Here is a 14,174-nt window from a genome sequence, read left to right on the forward strand (position 1 = left end):
CTACCCTGGCCAAAAGAGAACACATGTACAGGGTCAAAGCAGCATTTGAATGCTTTCCAGGGGGCGCATTATGAGACCCGTGCTGGCTGAGACTTTCATACTCACGTTTGATGCACCGGTTTGTGCCCGGAGCCATTGTCCACCCTGAGCAACACTGTCTCCCACAGACGTTCGGCCTAAGCAAAAAGACAAAACAACATGATTAGGAAAAGGGGAAGCTAAGGTCTGTCTGCAGCCAGCACCTCTGAGTCACCCATAAAATTATTTCCTGCAGCATCTGATATTTCCTTCCAGATGGACCAGCAGCTGAGATCAAAACCAATCAGACAAGGGCTGAGTTGTTTAAGTGCTTGGAAAAGAAACCCCCAAGGAATATGTGAATGCTGCCGTGTGAGCAATTCCGTAGGGAGTGTCTCCCTTTGGAACTGTTGCTATGCTCTGTTCCTGGCACAGTGCTGAGAGCAACCACTTTCCTTCCAAGAGTAATTGAAGGCCAATGACCTGTGATCATTACAGATCTCACAGCACTCTATATTTTGTTCATAGTATTGGGGTGTAAAATGGGCCTACTTCCAACTTTGGTCATTGCATTTTGCCTCCATAAATGTCCCAAGCTGTTTCAGCTGAAGACAACATTTTGCTCTGTCTCCTGTTCCAGACTGCTGCTGTCTGTTGCTGTTCAGTGCTCCAGCCCCACCCAGAGAAGACCTGCATGCCAGCGGCTACACTGGCCACTCCCCGGCTTTTCTCTCTTCCTGAGAACCCATGTTCCACATCCCAGCTACCTACCTCAGGCATGACGAGCCCACTGAATGGCAGGGCACTCTCCAGTGCTAGCAACAGTTTTTGTTTCTACTTGACATGCACAATGTTATATAATTCCAGGATGCTTAAATCTTTTCCACGGTTGTTAAGTCCAGCACTTTGCTGCAAGGACTTTTTGACTGCCTTTCCATAAACAACATCCTTCCCACCTATCCTTTATTATGTATTTTCGGGCTATTTTCTGTAGTGATCACTGGCAAAAGAAAGTCGTGCGTCCAATAGGTACTCTGGAAAGCTTAAGCAGGCAGCTAATCCTGCTTCCTCTGGTCACCCCTCACATTTAAATGGCTATCAAGAGAAGGAACAACAAGTGGCTGGTTGTTTTCCAAAACTATTTAGCCATCACGGAGGGAAGTTTTGGGGAATATATTATCTTTGCATGTCTAAGTAGGTGGGAGAATACAGTCATCAGAAGATGTAAAGTTAGAAGTAGGCAGCCTGAAAGCCCTGGAAAGACTCTGGAAATGAAGTTGGGAGTACGGATTATTTCTAACATCAGACAGGGCAGTTAGAGCAGCTGACAGAATTCACAGGAATCCCAGAAACGTGTACATTTGTTTTCTGGAACGACTTACACATGAACACAGCGGGGTCAGAGGATGCTTTAGCTCAGCGCTGGTATTCTAGTGATTCCTGCATTCACATGGCATGAGATGGAGACTCCAGAAGTGCTGGAGCTCAAACTGTGGGACTCACATTTTAAGAGTGCCAAAGACAGTGGGTAACGGGCATGTCAGGGGATGTTCTGGAGTTCAGGAATGAAGCTGCCTGTATAGATGCAATCACTGCATACGGGAAGAGAAAGTGGTCTGAGAAGCCTCATAATTTGTAAAGCACTACCCAGCCCTTCAGAGTCAACATTTTATTAACCTAGGTAGACTTTACAGGGAGAAAGCAGAAAAATTCCCTTGATGTGACTTCCTGCAACAACACAAGCCAAAGAAATAATTCTTGCATCAACTCACTTCTGTTCTGACTTGGTTAGAGCACTGATTTTCACTTTGTTGTCCATGGACACCTAGGCTATCTATGAGGCTCTTCTTTAAGACAACTGCAGAAAGTATCTAAGGAAGGCAAGTCTATTGTCAGCAAACTTCCATTTACTTACTATGTAAGAGCACACAAGAGGCCTTGAACATTTTAAAGATGTGCCCATCAGTAAAGGTTGAAAATGACTTAGCTGGAGCATGTCTTTCTTTAGATAATTAAGGGCTGCTGAAGAACTCCACTCCAAGCATCAGCAAGGCCCGCTTTGCTTAGACTGTCACAGCTCCCATTCTTCCGTCAGCACTGCTGAAACACACTTTGCAAAGCATATTCAGCAGATCTGGCAAAGAGCAAAGCCCTTTCCCATTCTCTCTTTAACTTACTGACATAATCAGAGGTTGTTTCTCTTGTAGGCAAAGAAGAGGTTGCTTCTTGTGTGCTCCTTCTGGAGGGAGCGTATGAATAACCGCTCTCAAATGCCAACAGCAAGTAGAAGTTTCTAGGAAACAGTGCGAGACTAGACAGACAGGGGCCTGAACCCTAGCAGACAAGATCACTCTCTGAAGGCACTAAACCCCTGTAGGATTAGGCACAAGTGAATCAATAGTAGAGTTAAATTGTATTCCCATAATCAGAGTGGGATTGGATAAGAGTAGTCTGAAACAGCAGCCCCAGGCAGAGCACTGTACCTGCCAGAGGTGATGAAGGTAGCACCACAGGGTCCTAGCAGGGCTTTTCCAAGGAGTCTTTACAAAGAGAACTAATCTGAGATGTTCTTACCTTGCTGGACCCCAGTGTTATGCCCCCACCTTAGTAGTCCAAAGATAGTCTGAGCTCTCACATGTTCCACTTTCCAACCATGGGGACATCTGGGGCCCACTTGGGCTCGCTGAGAGGTGCTGCCAGATTTTGCTGTGGCAAAGGCCAGAGCAAGCTTTCCATGCCACAGATGCCCCCTTAGGCCACAGCTAAGCACTTTTTGTAGCAGCCTGCCCAGTGGCTCTCCCGTCCCTTCCCCTCGCTGGGCAGACCCAATCTCCATACCGTGCTTGGTCCCTTATGGCTGCCAGCACCCACCCCTCTGTGTCCTGCAGCTGGCCTGCCATGCTCTTTGAAGGCAAGGGCCAGCAGGTCAAAAGGAGCAGCCACAGTCTGTGTGGGCAAAGCAGAAACCCAAAGAGCAAGCATAGAGCAGAGCAAAGGTCAGGGCTGAGTCACCAAGTAAGTGTGGTGAGTTTGGCAACAGAACATCTCCAAGAGGGACATACTAGGCAGAGCAAGAGGACAGGCACGTTCAGCAGCTGCTTTCTGGCAGTCTGTACCCCTGGCCAGCCAGGCTCCTACTAGCGGCATCCTCAGTGCCTGTGCCCATGGGTGCGAAGCCCATACTCCAAGGAGCCCTGTGATCCTCCTGCAAGCACCTTCCCACTGCTGGAGGTCATTGCAGAGAGACTGGCACCGCTATGGTGCGTTCTCCAGGCCTCTGCTCCCACACAGACACCCTCAGGGCCACCAAGTCTCACCACCTGCCATGACACCACAGACACCAAACCAAACCCCGCCCTACAAGGCCAGCACAGTGGGGAGGAGAGAAGGAGAAGGACGGGGCGTATCCTTGGATTGGCTGTTGAGCGTTGCACCCTCCTTCTTGGGGCACAGCAGCAGAGGAGCTCACCCTTCCACAAGGAGCCTCCTGGAGCCTGCTTCCCAACCTCACAGCACTGAGTCTGGGAGACAAGGTAGGAAGAAAGGACCCCTACTGCAGTCTCAGGGGACTGTGGAGAACCCCTAGAGAAGCAGAAGAAACACCCAAGGGACAGAAGGAGTAGAGTGGAGGTGTCTAGAGGGGTGCGGGACTTGTTGTCAGACAGGACTAATTACTGGGCAGGGGCTAGAAAAATAGAGGACGACAACTGCAGAGAGGAGGATCAAAATCTTCGCTCTGTTATTTGGGGAAAGTAAACACCACAAGAGACAACACAGCCCTGCCAGGCTGAGTGCTCTACACATGAAATCAGCAACAGATAGAAAATAAACTGAAGAGGAAACAGTTTTGTAACCTTGGGAGTCTCTTCATGATTCCTGTAGCAGAGGCAAGATTGAATCACTCATCTTCCAAACCCCAGGGAGACAAGCCAGTGTCATAATCTCCAAGTTACAGATGGAAAGAGACTGCGTTATGTCCACTCAGTATGTTACCAGCAGAGCCACATTTGTTCTGCCCGTGTTTCGAGCCAGCAGGACATGGCCCTGCTTCCAGTCTGAAAGCCGCAAACCTGTTAGCCTAGTGCCAAGCTAATACACACTACCTTTTAGCTGGACTCCCACCCACTCACCATGTGTTGCGTAGACTTAGCGTGAGACAGAGAGGGAAATACTTTGCCAAGGATTACACTGCAAGTCCGTGACACAGCTCAGAAAGTCTCACAGCTCACTGGCTCGCTGTTGTGCATGGTGAAGCTCAAATAGCTAATGCCAGTGTGAAGGGTCCTTCAGACTCTAGACATATCCCCGCAAAGCGGAGTTTGTTCTCAAGCTGAGCTATCCCTGCCTCAGCCACTCTCCAGCTGACTCCAGACATCAGTTGCTAACCTCAGGAGAAGGCAAATGCTAGCACTGGGGCTATGCTCTCCAAAGGACAGCCCAGCATGTGCAGACAGGCGCAACTTAGCGGGGCTGCCCTTATGAGACGGGGACAGAGACAGCACTTCAATGAGAGATGTCCTCTCCTTCCATAACCTCCCTGATGCGAGGGTTTACACAGAGAGGGAGACAAGGGAGAACCTCCTGCAGGTGAGTGCTTGGGAAGAGTGACATGTGGATAGTACCAGAGGGCAGAGAAGGAGCACAAATATTTCACAATAAGGAATCCCAAAGAGACAACTCCAGCTGGCAGCCAGGCGGGCAGGAGCCCACAGAGCATGGGGGATCAGGTGAACAAGGGCACCAGCAGTGGGAAAGACAGCTATTGGGGTTTTGCAGGATGAGAGCCGGTCCTGGAAGCATAGGGTTCCATTTAAAGCATTTACTTGACATTTGCATGGCTTAAATGCCATGCAGTTTTCACTGTCTTATGAAGAATTCAAAATGGATCCTTGGAGGTTTAAGGAGCACAGCATGTTTATAGCGTGGAGGACAGCACTCGAGAGAGCGGTGGGCTCCCTATGTTCCCAGGTGCATTCGGCCTGCTGCGCACGTTTTGTCACCAACACTTCCAGCAAACATGCGCTCAGACATGAGCCACCTCTGCTGGCACTTCCAGCCCTGGGCCTCCAACAGTGCTTTGATGCAAAGCAAAGTGACTGGCTTCCTCCAGGCCTGGCATGACTGTCTCTGGGGAGCGCCAAGGTTGCTGCGGGGAACTTGGGGGCTGTCCTGAACATGCTGAGCTGTCTCTGATCACCTGTCATCATACAAGGGACGGGGACTTCCAAACAGATGCAAAGGCAGCTGGCAGAGCTGCCCCAAATGGGGACCTGCTAGGCTTTGTGATGCACTAGGCCCCTGGCATACCTAAGAATAGCATAAGCCAAGGCCAAATTCATAACCTCTGAGGCACCCAGCTGACATGTGAGGCCGAGCACCCAAACTGCCTGCTGCTTACCAACCCCTTGGAACAAGAAGCAAGACAGTAGAAAAAGGAGAGCAGAGAGAGGGGAGAGCAGGGAGCGGGCAGCAGCTGGGTCTCACCCTCCTGTCCCTTCAGCCTGAGTTGCAGAAGGGACAGGAGGATGGAAGGGCATATGGAGGGGTCAGCAGCTCTTCCAAGTCAAAAGGACCTCAATATGACCCTGCTCAGAGCAGACAGAAAAGATTTCCTCATGCAGGTCTTTCAGCCAAAGTCCCACTGAGCACCCACACTAGGTCATGCTACACAGGGAGCAAGGAGGGGTGCCCTAATCCCAGCTCTGCACTGATGCCAAAATGAGCCTTGGGCAATCATCCCTCTTTCCTGTCTAATGGAATAGGTTAATTGGCACCTATGCATTCACCCTCCGAAGGGCCAGATCTGCTAGGATACACCTTTACTAGGAAATGAAATGTCACTGGGGTCATTCCCAGTTTCTGGGACTTGGTTGCCTGTAGCACTGGCCATTGAGCACCCTCCAAAACAGTTCCCAGAACAGCTCACAATAGAGCAGAGGACAGAGACCATTTCCAATAGCCAGTTTCCTTTTTTTTTAAGAGAAAGAGAGTTAGATAACTCAGACTGCTGAGTAGCCACAGTACCAGAAAATGCTCTAGGGCATATTTTACTAGCAGAGATGTGGGCCTTAGGGTTTGCATCTTCAACAAAATGCAGGGTGAGGTATTAGATAACAAGCCACATCTCAGCTCCTGCCTGAAGTCCCAGGTACTCCCTACTGTAAACACTGCAAAAAGCAAAAAGAAACTAAAAATCAAGCTTGTCCCTGGCTCAGTAGATAACATGCACCTAGAACGGGTAGGTCGGTGCACAGTAGGTATGAGCTATTTATCACTGGCCTACTTCTTTTCTGTGACAGATATCTCATAAAAACCTCTTCATAAAGCATGAGGCCAGTGCCATGAAGCCTGCTCTACATCAAGAAACACCGTTCATGGCCCTGACTGAATGCACAAGCATGACCTGCAACCTGGTCAAAGGAGCAAGGCAATCCTTTGTGATCTGTATTGCTGCAGCAACCAGAGGCCACCGTCAGGATCAGGTCCTCACTTTGCAAGGTGGTAGACAAACATCCAGGATGATAAAAACCTGCAAGTTTTGCAGTGTTACAGAGACCAGAGACAAGCAACTGTAACAAACACTATGGAAAGAAATAGTAGTAAGAGCATGAATTCACATAGTTAAAGCACGTGCACAGCCTCAGTGGTGATCACTTAACTGTTTCTGAAACATTCGGTAGAACCATTCTTTCACTATTTATTTAACAGCAATCTATGCATCATCTTTCAACTTTATGCAGCACTTTGTGCTGCCAGATACACTGGCTCCATTCAGGTCATTTACAGTATCCTACACTGAAGGCCAGGGGGACCATTAGATCATCAAGTCTGCCTTCATACTGCAGGACAGTGAACTTCATCCAACTGCATATGAAACCCTTGCAGTCAGATCCAAGGAAGAACATTAGCAAAAGGCTGCTGGCATCGATGAGGCACTGAAAATGCTCTGCCAAGACCACATCAGCATTAACTGCCTCAGCTCCTGAGCAGTCCGATACACACACTGCAGAGAGAACATAAAACCCACAAAGCCTAAGTAAAGTGGAACTGTACAACCACAGATAGTGTCTACAGCAGGGATTAAACAAGAATTGGGGTGCAAAATGCACAAAAAGAAAGTGAGAGGGAAAGGGTAGGAGAGAACTCAGGGTTCGCAGCTTAATACTCAGTGATTATATGTCAAAAAGCTTCAAAACTTTCCCTGCACCACCAAATTGACCATGCAGGTAACAGAAGTGGAGGTTTCCCCAGACTATGTCTCCCCAGCTACACACCTTCCTCTAAGGTGGAGCATCTAAGATGATGCGCACATCATCTAAGGATTCATTTTCACAGAACAATACTTTTAAAGGGGGGGTGGGTTGTCTAAGATATAGATTATACGGGTGAAAATACAGTAGCTAAGGTATCTAGCAGAGGACTGTATAGGGAGACTGCAGGGACAGTAGCCTCACAGCTGGAAGTATTTCAGGTTACCCAGGCTACCTAATTTGGGAGTCTCCAGGCTCCTAGAGCTTCACCACACAAACCTTCCTGTCCCGAGGGACCTGAGCTCTGGACAGGAGGCAGAAGCAGGAGTGCTGCAGTGCGGAGAGGGGATCTGTGCAGTCTGCCTCTTCATAGGTGCAGCAAGGCTGGATGAGGTGGTAACACAAGGGATGCATGCAGCAGGTTGGCTTATCTCTCAGCGCCCTGACTTATCTCCCCCTGTGCCTCCTAGGCCTCCCACCCTTCTGGTTGTGGGGCAGAGCAACAAGGGTGGTCACAGCACAGAGGACACAGAGGCAGAGGAAGATGCTTATGGCATCACAACAGGCCTCCCAGCAGGACTAGCCAGCCCAAGTTAGGGACACATCCAGCACAGGAGTACAGCCATACCTGGCATGGTCAGGGCCATTTCACAGGTTCAGGAGCTCGCTAGCCATGACACTCAGGAGGAAAATCTTTCCATGGACCAGGAGCTGCATCCATGAACTTACACACACTTTAAATGTCAGACTGAACACGCAGGACTGGAAAGTCATCTGCCTCATGGCAGTAGGTAGAAATAGCTTATCTGCAAGAGTCGGGGGGGATGGAAGTGTGTCTGGAAACCAGTTAGGAGGGGGCTGGAGAAATCAGCAGGGTAAGCAGAGCACGGTAAAGCAGAAAGAGATGCTTTAGGGGTTGTATTTTTTTCCTTGTTCAATGCTAGAAGACAATAATTCTCTACAATTCTCGCTGCGGTGTCAAAAGTTGCCTTACAGTGAGCCAACAGGAGGAAATACTAACATCCAGCTCTTACAAGACTTTCAGTTGGATGCGCTCATGGACGGGTGTGAGCACGTCCCACCTGCAACAGTCAGATGTGAGCAGGGTGGCAGACATATCAGAACAGTCCCTGAGCAAGAAACTCAGTCTTGAGCATACCCTTGCAAAACAAAGCGGGAAGATAATTATCCAGAAAGGATATAGCACTAACGACTGGGTTTTTCACCTGCAGGATACGGTCTCACAATAAGAGCGGTGGTCTGTGTGAGGCCCCTAGAGGTCCAAGCAGAGAACTGTGACTTGAGAATCAGGAAAGACCAACCTGACGGTTTAGATTTTAAGCCAAAATAACTAAATAGCACTGGGGCTTAGTACAGCCTGCAAAGCTACCTGAATGAGGGAGAATTAAGGTTGTCATGCTAGAAAGTAGCAGGAGTGCAGTGTAAACAGCAGAACAGAAAATATCCCACCTGGCAAAAAAAATGAAACATCATGAAATGAAGCCTTCTGGAGGCCCTGAGTTTCCTGGATGGAAACGTGTCCAATGCAGCAAGGGATATAAGAAGATGGATGAGGTGGAATCATGGGAATTTTACAGAATGACTTGGAGAACAGCAGCAACTAGGTTTCCATGAGGAGTAACGCCATGTGGTTACTCACTATTATTTTAACTAGACTTTCTCATAAACTCCAAAGACAGTCGGTCACAGGGAAGTTTAAAAAGTGCTGATTTGGACTCCAGAAGAAATGGAAAGCTATCGATGACAAGCCATTATATGCATGTTCCAGAGTTCAAGTTCCTGAGGACCACAGTAAGCACATTATTCCTAGCCCTCATCTTCCAGAGCAAACAGAAGGTAAAGAAAGCAGTGCAGATTGCTAGGGAAATACAGCAGCAAGTCTCAGTATTTTCATTCCTCTAAGGTGGGAGGTAGTAGCAGTCTCACATACCCCAGGAAGCCAAATTTAGCTAATAACAGGTCACCAGAGCAGAAATGCTGGACCAACCATCCTCATTCATGCCCCTGATTAAAGGATGAAGGTTACTTTCAAAGAGGTTCAAAACTCTTCTGAATATAGCCTGAACCTCAGCGCTGCCCACCCACTCCTGATGACAGTGGGGCCAGCTGTTGTCACTGGAGGCAGCTGCAGCCTGCAAACCTGGTGGAGACTATTCACGTAGTCATTACAAAAGAGACAGGCTACATCTCAGATGACTCAAATCCAGTTAACTGCCACGTGATCCTGAAGCAATGCTGACCCACTCAGACTCTGGAAAGGATAAAAACCTTCTGAGCCCACTTTTGAGTGCCCACACCTGACTGAGCAGGACTGGAGCTTCCCAAGGAATCATTTCAACATACTCTCCTTCCAGACGACTGACAAAACAAGGCTGATGGAATAGGTAAGCCAGAAACTGCTCAGGACTACCTGCCATTGACTACCCGTTAATGATAAATACTTTGTATATCAAACGTAATGGGAAGCAGAGTAAGGCTGTTTTTACTGCTTCTGTAGGTTTGCTGTAGGAAACTACGTGGAATGGAGCAAGAGGTGTCTCTGGCTTTAAATTTTGTAGGGATGCAAAGACAGGAGAGAGAAACTGTAGGGATTAAATTGCTTTTTGTAGTCCAGTGAAGTTCCTTGCCCAATGTCAGCAGAAAGTCTTTCTGTGGATCTCCTCTCTGGCCATGTCAGAGGGTGATGAGCCCACAGCCTGCCTTCTGCATACCCCGGGCAGGGCTCACATCGAGAGTGGACACATGCTGCCACATGGGTCTTACAAACTGTCTGTGCAACAGCTTCAGTAGCTCTTCCCAGCTAGCAGAGAAGCTCATTGCAGGGGGTATCACCCATTGGGGAGCAGAGAGGGGAACTGCAGAGGAGGGAGCCTGAGGCTGAAGGGTACGTCAGCATCGCACCGGCCATCCCATTTGCAGGCTCCCCTCTATAGCGGAGCAGCTGGCCTTGCCATATGATCTGCACTCCACCTCCACAGGGTTGTAGCCAGGGACTGGAGCTGGAAGCAGCTCTGCCAGGCAAGTTGTAGGAAGCCTCCCCCGGCTGAGCCAGCTGAAGCCATGGGAAGCTGTTGCGTGCAGTGCTTACAAGGGGCCCATTATGGGAGGAAGGAGCCAAGAGACCAGGTACCTGCAGCCAGACTCCATCCTGCAGAGCCAAGCGAGCCCCTCTAGCCTCTCCTGCCACCCCCAAACAGAGCACACCACTGCAGACACACGCCTTCTCCCCTGGCAGCCCCCCACTCTGCACACTTTCTGGGATGGCTGTACACAGCCCCAGAGAGGCACAGTAACAGCCACCGCCTGCAGCACAGCGCAGCTGTCTGACCTGCTGAAGCCCTGATGTGTCAGCAGAAGGGCATCAAATCCAGCACGCTCGTAAACCACATACCCCTAGCGAAAGGCAGCAGGCAAACACAGCGTCTCCCCCGCCACCTGTATCTCACACACACACAGACATGCGTTCACACAAGCACACATGCACGCACACATTCTGTGTGCGCCCGAGCGGTGCAAACGCCTCCCGCACATGTGGGACAGACGCACGGCACAAAAGCGAGTAACTGAGCTGGCTCCTGATCTGCTCTGGAGCCTGGGCTCTAAGCCAGGGCCAGCCAAAGGTCAGCACAGCCCAAGCCCCACATGGATCAGCCCTGATAACTGCCCCCCAGATCCGGAGAGACAGGCATCCCAGAGAGACACACGAACTCTGAGTGCTGCCTCCTCTCGCAGCACCCATAGGAGCGGGAGGCAAAGGCTGGGTTATCAGGGAAAAGGGAGATGTGCCAGGAGCTAGCACAGGCACCAGAATGGGCTCTGGCATCTCCGCTGTGCGATTTCCTGAGTTCAGGACCTCCAGGAATCACATTACACATCTGGTCCTAAAGCAAAGTCCCTCTAGCCACAAAACTTACCCTATCATTCTCCCTCCGCCACTTGGCTCCTTTGCCCGGGGCACGATTCGAGCTTTGAGCCCATTTCTGGGCCGCTGGCGGGAGGGGTCCCCCCTCTGCCTCTGGCCAGAGCTGGGGCTGAGGCCCCGGCTGGGGGAGCTTGCAGCCCCTCTGGCATCGCTGGCCTGGCTCCAAGCACCCTGGGGAGCGGACAGTCCATGATCGGGACGCTGCCTCCGGCTGTCCCCTCTGCTCAGGCTCCCCATCCTGGCTGCAGAGACGTGGTCCAGGTGACGGGCTGCGGGGAGGGGCCCTGACTCCGAGGGGAGGGTCTGCACCTGGAACAGGTTGTACATTGTGCCCGCGGGTCGCACGGGAGCACCCTGGCTCCGAAGCCTTGGCCGCGTTGCCTCTCTACTCCCAGGTTCAGCTCGGTAAGAGGCGCTCGGTTCAAACCTTACAGCAAAGTCTCGCTGCGAATCCCCAAGTCCCAAGAAAATGACAAACGTGAGAGGGAGGACGCTCCCCCCGGCGCACCGCATTGTGTCAGCCCGTGGGCAAAGGCGAGACCCGGGAGGTGCAGCGAACGCTCAGCGCTCAGCGTGGGGCTGGCATCCTCCTGCAGCCTGGTGTCCAGCAGGAGCTCAGAGGGAGAAGGGACCAGCCAATTTCCTCGAATGAGTCTGTTGAAGCAGCAAGTCACTTCCCCATGTCACCGGGGCTTCACCAGTACCTGTTGCCTACAAGATCCAGGGGTGAAGATAACCCAGCTAACCCAACGGCGTGGGCTGTGGAGCGCGTCTGCAGCTGTCCCTCCTGCCTTGCAGAAGGAGAACTGCCAGTCCCTCCTCTCCGGTCCCCTCTCGCCTGGCTGTCAGGGAGCTCGTGTGCTCTGCAGACAGCTCCCAGCACCTTCTCGCCTGCCTCTGGCACTGGCAGAGTCTGGAGGGGATGGAGGGTTTTATTTTTGGAAACCTCCCCCTTTTGTGTCTTTTTGATGCTGACATCCCCCCTCTCCAGAGGACACGGCTCAGCCCCCCTCCTTTAGAGAGGAGACATTCCAGCAACACCCACTTTGGCAAAGGGAAACAAACTACAACAGAGAGGCGTTAACCCCTGCGTGGCCAGGGAGGCCCTTCCAGTGCCTGCCCGGGAGCTGGCGCGTAGCCTCCAGAGCCCTCCCCGCCGCGGGGCAAGCCTGCAGCTCGGCTCACAGCAAGTGTTCGGGTTTCCGCGCAGCTGTAAGCACTCAGGAAAGGTGGATCAGGTGTGAGTGTGGGGCATACAGACCAGGAGACATGGATGCCCAGGAAACACACCACCGCATCCCCTGCATTTGGGGACTTCCTGGAGCTGCATCAGCACTGCTAGCCCTCTTGCCGCTTCTGGCCCCATTTCCCAGGAGGGAGCTGAAGCAAAGCAAAGGGAGGAGCCGTATTTACCATCTCACCCTGGCTTTAACACTCTCAGATCCCTCCAAATCCAGCTCAGTGCTTTAGACACTTACATATATGGGGCCCAGGCTAGAAGGGGGACCATCCAAAGTTGTTGGTCCTTCAGCTAAGAGATGCCTTCCAGGATACATGTCCCAACAGCTTAGAGTATATGTCCCTCCCTCCCCTCAGCTGCCTCTACATGGGCACCTGGAGATTGAGGGATAACTTGAAATGACTGCTTAAATGCCTTGAGAAAGATTGAGGGAAGAATAGGAGGAGGGAGCAGGGGGCCAGGAGTCCCCTTTCAGTCCCCCTACACACATTGGCTTGGCCTTGTCCTCTGCCACATTGCTGCTGCTCTGTGCTCCCCATGGCCACCTCAGGCAGGGAGCAAGTCCTGCCAGAGGAGTGCAGGCTGAGCCCCAACCTACCACATGCTACATTAACAGTGGGCTTGCTCTGCCTGCAGTGGTGACCATGAGCTTGGCAGGTGACTAGAGGACTCTCATCACATTTCTGGGCTCAGGGAGGGCAGAGGAGGGCACAGTGAGTGCTCAAGGGGAGGAGATACCCACCGGCGCAAGTCCCTGGTGGCAGGTGCTACAAAGTGCATCAGCCGGTTACACTTGCTAAGCTAGTCTCACAATGCCAGGCTCATTTTGTCACCAGTCAGATGAAAGGCGCATTTCACTCATCATCCCATTGCTGAGAGCAGCTAGAGGATGTTTATGGAAAAATATGAGAACCAGAGTATGTATAGAGCAATCCTTCTGGTACACCTTTATGTCTTCCAGCAACCTGTGGTGCAGGGGCTTCACTGAGCCAGATGCAGCAGCTAGGCCATTGGGTTTAAGAGGCAAATTGTCATATCCACCCATTAATTTACCTAACCTGTTTTTAAATTCACTGATATGGGGAGGTCTACAACATCCACAGTAACTTCCAGTGCTTGAATATGCACTGTACACTTGGCTTGTTTTAATCTCGCACCTGATGATTTCACTGGTGATTTTGTTGTTATAAGAAATAGGAAGGGACTGTGTCCTAGTCCCCTGCATGCAACCATTCTAGCTCCCCCGTCCCCCCACTCATTGCTTTGATGCCAGGGAGTCCTGGCAGAAGACTCTACTTAGTCTTCTGCCGCCTTTGTAGTGCTTAGGATGAACGAATGCCCACACTTCACCTCACCATCAACAAGCTGTCTCCATTTCTGTGCTACACACTAGCAGGCAAAGCTGCCTCAGTGACCCCAAGACCAGCTCCTGCCAATACCTGTAAACACACAGACCCGAGGGAAGCTGGCTCCAGCTTCTCCTGCTCCCCCATGCCAGCCCCACCAATGCTACATGAGCGCAGCCCCTGCTCCACACCCACCATCCCCCAGCATTTTCCGGGACCCCTTCCCACCAATGTGCCTCTCCTGCCATCAGGCTCCTCTCCCTCGCCTGTCACAGAGGCCTGCCTCCCCTGGCTGTCATGGACCACCTGCTTCCCAAAGGGTTTGTGGCGGGTGGTCCTGCCTCCTCTCCAACCTCCACCATGTGTGTTCCTAAAGC

The 14,174-nt window shown here is 51.3% G+C and overlaps 1 protein-coding gene across 4 annotated transcripts in view; it reads right to left on the reverse strand.

Annotated features, from left to right (window-relative positions):
* Nucleotides 1-12,116, reverse strand: part of LTBP2 (latent transforming growth factor beta binding protein 2) — an 85,477-nt gene extending 73,361 nt beyond the window's left edge. For all 4 annotated transcript variants that reach the window (XM_009670889.2, XM_009670890.2, XM_009670891.2 and 1 more), the window contains exons 1-2: nt 11,204-12,116; nt 106-176 (exon numbers count right to left, since the gene is read on the reverse strand). In XM_009670889.2, the coding sequence (XP_009669184.2) occupies nt 106-176; nt 11,204-11,724 (592 nt within the window). In that variant the 5' untranslated portion in view covers nt 11,725-12,116. The remainder of the gene's footprint in view (nt 1-105; nt 177-11,203) is intronic.
* Nucleotides 12,117-14,174: the final 2,058 nt, after the last annotated feature.

This window comes from Struthio camelus, chromosome 5 (assembly GCF_040807025.1).
Source record: "Struthio camelus isolate bStrCam1 chromosome 5, bStrCam1.hap1, whole genome shotgun sequence".
Classification (NCBI taxonomy): domain Eukaryota; kingdom Metazoa; phylum Chordata; class Aves; order Struthioniformes; family Struthionidae; genus Struthio; species Struthio camelus.